The sequence below is a fragment of the Rhinolophus sinicus genome, linkage group LG05 (genome assembly GCF_036562045.2).
Source record: "Rhinolophus sinicus isolate RSC01 linkage group LG05, ASM3656204v1, whole genome shotgun sequence".
Lineage (NCBI taxonomy): Eukaryota > Metazoa > Chordata > Mammalia > Chiroptera > Rhinolophidae > Rhinolophus > Rhinolophus sinicus.
In genome coordinates, this window is record NC_133755.1 from 28,475,156 (window position 1) to 28,488,113 (window position 12,958).

Consider the following 12,958-nt stretch of genomic DNA (forward strand, 5'->3'; position numbering starts at 1 on the left):
TTGGCAAGCCAGGGGACTTCAAGGTATACTCACTCTTCTCTCAGCTGCTCAAGCCACAAAATATTTCTTGAGTGCTCGTCACTGTAAGGAATACTGAAATATCAGACATTCCCCCTGCCTTTCAGAGGCTCACAATGTCACTAGAGATGTCACAAATTGGACAAATTCAACAAGGTAATATATGAGCTGTGACTCTAGGGCAATGAGGCCAATTTCCGCATGTAGGTTGTGGAAGCAAAGGGCTTGTTGGTCACATCTCAAATCACTAAGAGCCAGTTAACCTAGTCCCCTAAGAGCATCAATTCCCCACCAGGAGCCCCACTGTTAACTCTTTTTCATCCAGAGAAAGGCGTTTTTATCCTTGCTCTGTATTTCTTATCTCCAGTAAGCCAGTTCCCTATTGTCACTAGACATTCTCCCCATTCCCATGGCGACTCAACAGGCTTTGGTGTAGAGCCTGTCAGAGGCTTCTTGAAAGTGTAAATAGAGTGTGTCTACTGTTTCCCCCCTTATCCATACACTTATTTGGCCCTTCAAAGAGCTCTAGTAGATTAGGGAGGCACAATTTCTCCTTACAAAAGACAGGCTGCCTTTCCACAGGAGGCGGAGTTTGCTCAAGTGCTCCATAATCCTGCCCTTAGAGGTTCTGCTGACTTGCCTGGCGTGGAAACAAAACTTGTGAGCCATTTCCCAGAAGCCCCTCTGGCACCCTTCAGTTCTTAAGCGCAGAGGTCAATCTCAAGAAAAGGCTCTCATTTTGTCCTGCCCTTCCATAATATCCACCTTCTTGTTTATTTGGGGAAAGACATACAGGCAAAAAAATAAAATAGAATAGAATAAAATAAAATATAAAATAAAATAATAATAATAATAAAATAAAACAACATAAATAAAATGTATGCTTTGCTTTCCACTGCTTGGAGATGGAAGTCACTGTATTAATCAGAACTCGTACAGAAGATAATAGTGAAGTTATCTGTATCCCATTTCATTTTATGACATATCACCTTGTTTACACTGCTCTTTCGGTTGTTTATAGGATATAGATTACCTTTAAAGGCTCTGGTCTTGTTTCGTCATTTTTTTTCCTCCCATCAATAAAAAATTTTAAAGACAGCCATTGTTCTAAGAAATGACTATTGTACTTAGGGCTCAAAGATGCTTTAATCAGGAGAGACAGTTTGTCTTGTATCTTGGCCTCCCATATCTTTTTGAACCAGGCTTTGATGCTATGTGAAGTTTTCTGACTCCATCGTTGAGCTATGCAGCATTTTGCAGTTATTAAGAGCAAATGAGTTTCTTCTTTAAACATAGGCCTCTGCTTAGCACATTTAGTACTATTTGACTTGGGTCTCAAGATAGTGCTATTCCTGGAATGAACTTCACATGCTGAAATTTTTTTTTAATTACCCACAATCCTATCACATATGCTAAAATGACCTTTTCTTTCCTATAGCCTCTCCAACAATTTGCTGAGGTGAAGAGATTTATACAGGGTACTTTTGGGTTAGGAATTTACAGGTTAACTCTTTAATGCACAAGTCATTATATAAACCATTTGTGCTACTTCTGAAAATGTATTCTGAGCAAATAATTCAAAATAAGGAAAGATTTAAATGCGCACAGATGTTCCTTGCAACATTATTTAGAATAACAAAAGATGAGGGTTGTATAGGAATCTGATTAAAATCTAGAAATTAGAGTGTTAAATGAAAAAAGCAGGATGCAAACCCATGCATGCAACTATGTAAAAATGTATGTGAAAAAAGACTGGAAGGAACACACACAACTAATAATTTTGCAAGGATGACAAACTAATTAGTATTTTTTAATTTCCTAAACTTCTCTTGTTTGTTACGATGTTGCTTGATTTTTATTTTTAAATTTTAATTCAATAACTGTTTCAGTGGATTAAAGGAGTAGCTCAATCTTTTCACCTGAAGTGGGACCAAAATCTCTCTCTCATATTTTATATAACTTTTATTTAAATTGGACTTTTGGAAAGTCAGCCCCAGTAACCCCCTGATCCATAAAAAGCATTGGATGGCTTAATACAGGAGGTAAAATCATAAATGCCTATAGGAGCCAGCAGGGAAGGAGCCTGCTGCCACCTTGATAACTGAGGCCTAAATGCATAGGTATTTCAAGGGAATCCTAATTTATGCATTTTGACCACTAATTCAAATTCAAAAATAAAATAAAGGCATTTGTGGGCTAAACACAACATGTCTCAAGCTGGATTCAGCCAGCTGGCTGCCAATTTGTGACCTCTAACCTAAAACCCATTTCTGAGTTTACAGTCAAAAGCCTGATTTCCCAGCACTCAGGCAACCCAACCTTCCCCATATTCTCCCATTCCCTTTTCCCCAGTGAGCCAGGCACCACTTCTACTGTTTGATGAGAGTGATGAAGGACATTAGTCCTCAGAATTATGAAGGCTTGTAAATCTGTCCCTAGTTGGAAGTATTTCTCTTGCCAAAATGTGAAAGCTGGTGACATTTTAAATATTAATTTGTTTCTCTGTCTGTCGCTTGCATTTAGTGTGTCTGTGAGGAATGGATTTGATGCTGTTCAAATATGTCCAATTTCATCCCCGAGCCCCTTCACAGTTGTCAGATGGGGCCAGCTGGGCCCAAGCTCTGCTTCCAGCTTGTTGTCAACCAGACTTGAGCAGTCAATATGTTTATCACTATTTTTTCCAAAACCACTGCCTGGCACCACTTACTGGCCTCAGAGGGTTGACCTCAAGATGTAGCCACCTCTTTTGCACCATCTCCACTCTCTCTCCGTCTCCCTGACCCTCTCATCCCTGGAAGCTCCTTTGGCACCACGACCAACCGTGAAGGGATCCTACCTGCTGCCATGCTGGCATCTGTTTCTGATGTCTCATGAAAGAGCCTAGGTAACCTCCACCTCTGGAAAATGAGGCTTTTCCCTAAAGTGACCCCACTGCCTTTGCCACACCAGTTTTCCCACTGTTCTCAGGTCCTTAGATATTTGAACTTGGACTTACAGCAAGGTGCAGCTGACAATCCAGGACTGACCATTATTCCCTACCCCTGCTAAACCATGAACCATCTGGCCCCACAAGGTCAATGTGACGGCCCTGCTGCCCTGGGTGGCATGCCAAACTGCACCAGCGGGATCCTCTAGGAGCTTGGGCATTGATCAACTAATTAACCACTACCCATCAATAAACAAATGAGTGAGACTGCCCAAGTAGCAAGCTTTGGCTTCTACAGAACGAACTGCCCCTTCCTTTCCCATCCAGGACCTATTGTGGTTACAAATGCCTCCTACTCGTTCTTGGTTTATTTTGGGCACTGCAGACGCTGCCAGATGTTTACTTTTAACACAAGAAGAATTACACAGCTCTTATGGCTGGGGAGGAAGAAAAGAGGAGCTCAGGGCTCTGGGCAGGACTGGCGTGCCCCTCTGTAGCCCAGCCACTGCGGGCTCTTTCCCTCTCCCCTCCAGATGTGGCCCAGCTCCCAACCCGTTTTGCCAAGTCAGCAAATCCAGACTATTCCAAGTATGGAGGGCCCTGCAGGCTCCAGAGCCCGGGGGGCCACACACATGGCCCACCATGTGGGGTGCACGTGTGTAATTTCGAGGTCAGGCCGGGGCTCCACTAGCCCTCATGGTGCTCTCAGAGAGGGACTCCTCACCAGCCCCTTCTCACTTTGGCTCCGCTTTGGAATCAGCTCCCTCCTTGACAAGCCCAAAAGCCAGAATTCCCTTTTGAGTGATTTGGACTACGGTGACATGGCACTTTTGGCAGTTATGGTCTTGGTAGGACCCCAAAAACTAATCTTGGAATCTCACAAAGCTTGATCCATTTTGTAGCTACGACACTGTGGCCGATCATCACAGTGTCCGATACGATTTGCAGGATCTTATGCTTCTAAGGGGAGCTGAGGCTGATGGCAGAGGCCAACACAAATACAGGTTGTTCCCACCAGGGTCCAAAGTCTTCCAAAGACATGACAGGCAATTACCTACGATCCATACCCTTTGGAGGAAAGTTCCTAATCCCATATCACCTGGTGCCACCATTATTTTCACTGCTAGACAAGGAAGGACAGCTTACTCCTTTGTTTTCCATCAACCTATCTGGTCCATCCTCCTTCTCCCTTCAGTCTTCTTGGGCTCTAGTAACTTAGAGGTTAAAAATACCTTCTCTTTTTCTTTTCTCTTTCTGGTGCCCAGAGAGCAGGACTGAGAAGCAACTCATAACTAGCCCATACTCCCAAACAGAAATGGACCTCCGAGGAGTGACAGGAGAGCAACAGCTCCCAGCCCAGCCTAGACAGGCTGGAGGAGACTTCCAGAGGAGATGCCCAGGATAGACTCACACATTTTTATTGAGGACTTATTATGTGGCATCGTACAAGTAGCTGTATGGCTGAGTTGGCTAAACCCACATGCTGGATTCTTCTTAGAATTTGTAGCAACTATGCCTCTCCCATTTCTGAGCCATTTAACCCAACTCAGCAATGATTGGGAGCTAGTAGGGGAGACAGCCTTGGTAGCTTCCTGAAGAATAAATGGGAGGCAGAAATCACAAAGTGATGTTTCAATATGAAACTGTGAACTTAAACCCAGTTCATGCCTGTTTCCAACCACCCTGCAGACCGCAATCCTTCATCATCTCAACGCCCTGCACCCCTCGGCAGTATATAACTATTCAGGTGGGAACTGAAGTACTCCCAACCAGTGCTCATCCTTCCTTTTCCTCTCCCCAGAGCTACTCTGGGCCAGGACAAAAGCCGAGGTGATCTTCACCACCGCTGGCTCCGGGAAGCCCCTCTCTCTTTTTCATCAAAGACTCCTGCACCCCCAGGGCAGGTGCTTGACTTCAGAGCTCAGGAAAGGTGAGCTTTCCTTTCTTGCTTGCCCTCATGGAGTCTCTGATCCTTCTGAGAAGGTAGCTCCATCGATTAACAATTTATTCATACACACACCTATTCCATTTTGCAGCTTTATTTAACAACATTTCAGGTGACACCCCCTGAACACTTTAAGGAGCCCCAGGGAGGGGACACAAGGGAAGAAGAACCTTGGGACATGCAAGGAAGACTGGGTGATGTGGAGCTCTGGTGGCTCCCTCCTGAAGGTGACCAGGAGTGAGGTTATTCTAGCATTGTCCTCAAAAAGAAGAAGGAAGTATCCAAAGGCTTGGCTGAGACTGTGGCCTTAGCCGCAACCCTATGTTTGTGGGTCCGTTGATCTCAAACCAGGGAGAGGTAGTTAGAGATAATAGAGAAGATTGCTGGGGCCTTCAGACAGAGGTCGTGGAGGCATTCTGAAGGAAGTGGTGATGAACTTGAGCTCTGAAGGCAAGCACCTGGTTCTGAATTCTAGCTCCATAAATTGTACCGTGTGGGACCTAACACACACTCATTTATATCATTTACCCTTAGGTTCATCGTCTATGAAAAGGGGATACAACAGTCCTTACCTTATAGGGTAGTTGTGGGATGTACATAGAAAAATGCTGGTAACTCAGGAGCCTGTCATACCACAAGACCCCCATAAGCATTAAGTATTATTATCATTATTGTCTTTTATTATTGGGTTCCAGACTTGGCCCCTCCAAGAATTTCTGAAGGAAGATGACCATCTTTCTGGGGTTCAGTGTGTCAGGGGCTCATTCAGACTTCCCCAGCTCAGTATTCAGCCAGATGTGGCTCAGTACACGTAGCAGATGAGGTACGCTGGGGGCCTGGGACCGGACAGGACCACCCATCGGGCTGGGGAAGGTGCTGGCAGGATGGCCTCAGCTGCAGCTGCTGGGCAGCCATCCAGGGTGACAGGCAGAGTGCAGTGTACAACGGTGTGGAAACAGACAACAGGTGGCGGCTCAGCAACAGTGGGTGGGGGAGTGGCAGATCTGCTAGCATTTGGGAACGGGGTGTCCCTGCCAGCAGGTGGGCCGCAGCAATGGGAAATTCCATAAGGGGATTCCAAAATGCAAGTAGGCGGGCGGCGTCAAGGAAGTCTATCAGAAGATCTCAGCACCCATCTAAGTTTAGACTCTTAGGGAGAGGCCAGAGAAAGCAAAGCAGAGTCCCGGGCCTAGAAGACAGACAGGTTCTGAAGACAAGCTGCAGGCCCAGCACAGGGAGAAGTGGCATTGACAGCACACAGCCTCTAGCTCCCAGGAGGGGCTGACAGTGGGGCAGGTCCCGAAGTGGTCCAACCTCACCCCCAACCCCGGAGCCCCCAGGCCAGGCTAATTTCCAGGGCAATTGGGCCAGGCCTGAGACCATGCTCTCTCCAGAATGAGGGTACAGGGTGGGTGCAGGAGAGGGAAACTGGAGGTCATCCTGGGATACTTCCTCTTTCTCTCTCTCTCTCTCTCTCTCTCTCTTTCCAGCTACTACTCCAGTTTTCTTGCCCTTTGGCCTGTGTTTTTTTCTACCCTAGATCTTGCTTATTGATAAGGAAGAACCAAAATGGGTCTGAGAAGCTAGTGACCTAGACCTGGTGGGAGCAGGCCAGGCTGCCTTCTCAGTTTGCTCTCAGCTTTAGAATAAGGTTACTGGTGTATATAACATATGGATCCACCTGGACATGAACTCTGTAAAATCCACCTGGAGCCAGGATCTTTCCTCACCTACAGGACTTCCTGGGAACTTAAAAGGCAGATGGCCAGTGAGATCAGTCAGAAGAAATTTAATAGAGAGAAGAGGTTACCTAAATGATGGAAGAGCTAAGAAGCTACACAAGAGATGATAAGCCAATCCAGACATGAGCAACAGCAGGGAGCCACTTCTGCCCTAGGGCTGGAGGGAAAAAGGAAAGCGAAAAAGTGGAGTTACGAGTCCAAAGCCAGGACTAAGCGGTAGGAAATGCAACCAGAGAGAGGGGTCATCTGATGTGAGCTAGAGCCACGAAGAGATCCAGATCCTGACAAAGGCACCATAGGAAGCAGAGAGAAAAAAATATCCGAACATTCCCCCTCTTAATATTCTGCCAGCACACCCTTCCACTGGGTGACCTTTCCTGGAAGCCAAAGGGCAAAGAGACTAGGAAATGTAGTCCCTGCACAGCAGCCCTCGAAGGCCAAGGAACTAATCTGAGAGCAAGCAGGCAACTGACTAGCACCAGCCAAGAATGATGTCCCACTGAGCCTTGAATGGGCCAGTTAGAAGTGTCTCTGCTTTACAGAAATAGTAGACCAGACCCCCCAACCCCAGGGAGCATCCTCCTTAGTCCTCTCAGCCTCAGAAAGGTGGAAATGGATCAGCTGTCTCTGATGCCCATCAGAAGGTTATTTTGCACATTCATCACAGCAAGAAAACACCCCTGAAGAAAACCGGGCATTGTTTTTGTTTGTTTGTTTGTTTGTTTTTAAAGATTTCATTGGGGAAGGGGAACAGGACTTTATTGGGGAACAGTGTGTACTTCCAGGACTTTTTTCCAAGTCAAGTTGTCCTTTCAATCTTAGTTGTGGAGGGTGCCGTTCAGCTTCAAGTTGTTGTCCTTTCAGTCTTAATTGTGGAGGGCGCAGCTCAGCTCCAGGTCCAGTTGCCATTGCTAGTTGCAGGGGGCACAGCCCACCATCCCTTGTGGGACTCGAGGAATCGAACTGGCAACCTTGTGGTTGGAGCCCACTGGCCCTTGTGGGAATCGAACCGGCAGCCTTCGGAGTTAGGAGCACGGAGCTCTAACCGCCTGAGCCACCGGGCTAGCCCCGGGCATTGTTTGTTAAGAAATGGTGCCCTTCCTCAAGGGCTTTCTGGCTTTGTGCCCTAGTTAGGGCTGGGCTGGTCCAGGCACTGGTGGGACCCTTGGAGTCATTTCCTACACGAAAAATGCATGCTCTGCACCTTGGCAAATGGTAAGGTATCTGGCTGGAGACTAGGAGCGTGGCATTGTCCAGGGCACCAGAGCACTCAACATGCTCCTTGGAGGAGGTCAGAGAGCTCTTCCTCCACCTCCTCCTTGTCCTCCCCCAAATCACACCACATTTGGCCCAGCTTCCTTTAGGCCTCTTCCCCAAGATCTTCTGCCTGCGCTGGGCATTAGGCACATGTACCTCTATATCCTCCATCCCCCCTATACCTATTCCAGGAGCCAGTCCTGAAAGGGGAATACCCTCCCTGCAAGATCTTCAGCACAATGGGAATACGGGTAAGAAGAGGCAGGGTGGGGAAAGGAAAGGACATTTCTATGATTCCTGGAAGCTTTTCTAGCCTCAGAAAAGGAAAACTTTGCCCAGCGTGGGTTGCAAGTCTGAATATGAGCCTAAGACAACATGCAAAATGGAAGATTCCACCCCATCCTGCTTTGGCCCTCCTTCACCATCACAGCCTAACTTCTGCTTAGACATTGTCATTTACTAGCTGCAGTGTTTCCTGAAAGTCTTGTGTCCTCGGCTAGTCTGCAAGTTCTCCACAGGCAGGAAGGAGCCCCACCTGCATAGCACAGACTCAAGCATGAGCCCCAACCCTCACCATGCTGCACAAATCCTTCACAATGGGTCCTATACAGGAGCAGCTACAGAATTTACAAAGCCCAGTGTAAAAATGAAAATATGGGCCTCCCTGTTAAAAATTATTAAAAATGTCAAGATGAGGACAACGAGCAACTACAGAATCCTCCTAAGCATGGAGCCCTGCAGAACTCCACTGGTCACACACCCATGGAGCCAGCCCTCGTCCTGTGTGGCACCAGTGGTAGCTTGCTTCTAACCATCGATTACTTACTTTCCTGGGCCCACAGGCCATTCCCACATCAAGAGGTGGAGTCTACTTCCCCTCTGTTGAACCTGGACTTGACCAATAGAACATAATGGAAATGACATTCTTGTACCTCCTCCAAGACTAGGTTATAAGAAGCGTTGCAGGTTCTGCCTGAGCCTCGTGAATGCTTGCTCTTGGGACACCCCCATCTCAGAACTCAGCTACCATGCTAGGAGAATCCCAAGCCATAGGGAGAAAACACTCATAAATCAATGGACCCGGCTGAGCTCCAAGGGAACAGCCAGTGCCAACTGCCAATCATGTGACTGGACCACCTTGATCACCAGCCCCATTAAGCCTTCATCTGACTGCAACCATGTGACAAACCCCAAGCAAGAACCACCCAGCTGAGCCTAGTCAACCACAGAATTATGAAAAATCATCATAACTTGTTGTTTTAAGCCACTAAGTTTTGTAGTGATTTGTCATACAACAATAGATAACGGGGACATGCTCCAAGGAGTGATGGCATTCACTCAGAATCCAATGTGAATGGCCTTGGTTGTATGTCATGGCAATACTGGCTGAGCACACAGTAGGAGTTCAAGGAAGGGTGACTGCCCTTCCTGACCACCAGTGTGTTGGCACCAGTAATGTGGATCTCCTGACCCAGGAAATGCCCTCACACTGGCAGATGCCTTCTGTGATAAAATATTTGCCATCTGGTTTCAACCTGACATCTCCCTGGCTGACGAGGACACAGATACTGCTGTCTCCAGAGATTCGTGACCACTTCCTCCCACCCTGTTCCTACCCTTCCTATCTCAGGAAATGAAAAGCAATTTTTCCCCAGGGCCTGTTTACCCATAGCAACATAACAGGATTTCCAAAACCCATCTCGCAGCCAGTTGCAATATCTGTCTTCACTGTAATAATAATACAGATGCTGCACCTGCCTCTCGATTCTGTCTTCTGCCCTTGTGTTTGTTCTTTTGTTTCTCCAGGATCTTTATACATCTGATTAAATGTCATGCTTCAAATGAAAAGTTCTGAAGATGGAAGATTATCAGACTTGGTAACTTTCATCAGCCCTCCTCTCTGCCCGGCAGCTTTTTGCAACCCCTATTTTCTCTCTCCTCACCCCCTACCTCCCAGAAGTCCTCTGTGCCCTGTGAATTTCTCTCCCACTTATTGGTCACACTGTTCTCTCCCTGAAAACCTTGACATGAGTATCAGTGAGAGGTGGATCTCCTGTCAGCATGCAGCCTGAGACTGACAAAAGATGCAGTTTGGCTGGAAATGGGGTTCCCTCTACGTCAAACAGACAAAAAGGGGTCTGATATTACAAGCTCCCATGACACTCCCTTTCTGTGATGCCCTTTACCACATGGCCTTGCTCCTCAAAACACCAACTCCTCCCAAATTCACCCCTCCCTAAAGTGGGCAGACAGTGCAGGCAAAAGTAAGTGACTGACTCCTAAGGACATATAACCGCAGGGGGTCCTAAGCCAAAGTCTCCCACCAACTACCCCACTTGGGACAATGAAAGCATGCAGTGGGACCCAGGCCACGCTTAGTCAGCACGGCCTGATCCTCATTTTCATTTTGTGAACATAAATTGCCACTTTAGAGATCTTGGTTGTCAGACGGGTCCCCAAGCAGCTCTTATGTACTATAATACTAGCAAGTAGCATGTTCGCCTACCAGGTGGGTGGTGGATCCAAGACCAACAACTGTAATGCAACAGGAAACATTTTTGAGATAATGACCAATTTTTTTCCTCCCAAGGGCTCCCTTCTGTCCTCCCATCCCTGCACCCCACCCCCAACCCATCTTCAAGTAGTTAGGCTGTTCTATGCTTTTGGCCTCAAGGGAAGGATGTGATAGCGAGAAAAAGGAAAATACAAGCTTTGATGTCTGGACAAGATTAAAATATTTAGGAGAAACATCTTGAGTGAAAGCAGGGCCTCTCTCCACCCTTCCTCCATACTCCCAAAAATAAACAGTAAAGATTCCTCTTAAATGGTGAGGCGGGGAAAGAAGTAGGGAAGGTGATGAGAAAAGCTAATGGGCCCCTGACCTGAAGGGTGCACGCAGATGGGATAAAGAACATGCCGCAAAAGGGCCTCCATAAGGGGCACTGCTGGCACCCAGAACCCTGGGCACTACATGTCACCAGCACCCAGGGACCCTGTGGCTGTCTTTCCCAATGGGCCCAGTGGTAACTCTTCATCCCACAGCAGCCAGCAAGGGTGGGAGCTATACTTTGCTGTCTCCCCATCCAAGTTACCTTCACCCAGCCCCACAATGTCCCAGGACACCTGAATCCTCAAGAAAAGGAAGTTGGGTCCTTAACCCCCATTGTCATCACCCCTCCCCCCACATCTACCGTGAAGGAGCACAAAACCTCCCTCACCACCCACTAACTGGAAGGGAGTTAAACCTGCCTCAGTCACAACACAGACTGAGCATTTGCGAGGTGGCAGGCATTGACATAAGGCTTCTCATGCCTTATCTTATTTTGTGATAAAACAGGCATGCAAATTCCTCCCGCCCACCCTGAAAACCTGGACTCGTTCTTAGCCTCCCTGCCAAGCCTTTCCTTACGGCACTGCTCAGCCTCATAGAGTAGCTCATCTTTCCTTGATGTTACATCTGAAACCTTCCTTCATTCTATCATTCCACCCTTACACCGCATTGTGATTATTTACTAACGGGTCTATAACTCTCACTGGACTGGGGCGTCTTGAGATCAGGGCCCAAATCTTACTCATTTTTGCACACTTTGCCATTGGCACATAATAGGCACTAAATTAATATTTGTATAGTTAAATAGAATTGTCCACCCACCCAATTCTCTTACTAAAATTAAAAACAGAATTCCTCGGGGGAGGGGAGGGGGGGGAGAAAGGCGAAGGAATGAAGAAGTATACATTTGTAGTTACAAAATAATCATGTGGATGTGGAATACCGTATGGGGAATACAATCAATAATGTAAAAACTATGTATAGTGTCATTGGGAACTAGACTTATCAGGAGGATCACTTCATAAATTATGTAAATGCCTAACCACTACGCTGTACACCTGAAAGTAATATAAAATAATATTGAATGTCAACTATAATTAATATATATATATATATAGTCACGGGATGTAAAGTACAGCAGAGGGAATACAGGCAATGGTAATAGCTATGTACAGTGTCGGGTAGGTAGTAGACTTGTTGGGGTCATCACTTTGTGACGTGTGTAAATGTCTAATCACTATGTTCTTTTGTACACCTGAAACGAATAATAAAACAAGAGGATGAGCCCCAAATCCCTTCTTGTTAAAAACTAATTGGTGTCATTAGCATGCTAGAGAGGCATGCATTTGAACAACAAATGATATTTAATAAAGTTTCCAATTCAGTAAAAGGTATTTTTCTTATAATTCCACTATATGCCAATTTTCTTTCTCATAGAAATATTTTCTGTATCTTAATTAGAGATTTGAGATAAAAAATAAACATGAAGAAAATGCTGAAGGTGGATTTTGAGGATCATGAAATGATCAGACAAAAAAACCCAGACTTCCTCATTAAAGCAATTCCAAAGCAAAAGAGACAGTCTTACAGAGCAAGCAAGTAAAGAAAACACAATTTAGTAAATTATCATCAGATTCACCTTTTCCTAACACTCCTTAATTTTTTCTAGAGCAGGTGTTCTGAGCCTTCTCACCTTGATTTCACCTTCGCTACTCTCCTTGAGTGTTGGTCTTACCTTTGAGCCCCTCCGTCTGAACTCTGGCCAGGATCTCACCTCTTATTTTATCGAGAAGAATAAGAATGTCTAATATGAATTCCTTCAAATTCTCATCTCTCTGCCTCAAAAATCTCTCTAAAATGACTGGCAAAGTATGAGGGGGCAGGGGAAACCTCATACACTGCCAAGATGCAACTGATAAAATCTTATTGGAATACAATTTGGTGATAGGTATCAAAGTCTTAAATGGCATAACCTTTAACTTAGCCATTGAAGCTCTAAACTTTTGTTCTAAAGGAAGAATTGGACCAGCGCACCAAGAAATCCACCAAGATGGTCTTTGCAGTGTTGATAAAACACACCCTCTGAGCTTTGTTTTTGTACCATCTTTATTTTCTGGCTACTCTGGCCTGCTTTCAGTTGCTCTTTCTTCTCCCTCTTTCTCTAATATCCCCAAAGTCCCTATATCCCACCTGAAAGTCCCCTTGTCTGTGTCTCTGATCCCATTCCAATTTCTTCTACC

At 46.0% G+C, this 12,958-nt stretch overlaps 1 protein-coding gene across 1 annotated transcript in view; it reads left to right on the forward strand.

The window, feature by feature from the left end:
* Positions 1–3,377: 3,377 nt before the first annotated feature.
* The window catches only part of LOC141571774 (uncharacterized), a 29,936-nt gene continuing 20,355 nt past the window's right edge, over positions 3,378–12,958 (forward strand). Inside the window, exons 1-2 of the mRNA XM_074333910.1 lie at positions 3,378–3,532; positions 4,746–4,874. Coding sequence (XP_074190011.1) covers positions 3,378–3,532; positions 4,746–4,874 — 284 coding nt within the window. The remainder of the gene's footprint in view (positions 3,533–4,745; positions 4,875–12,958) is intronic.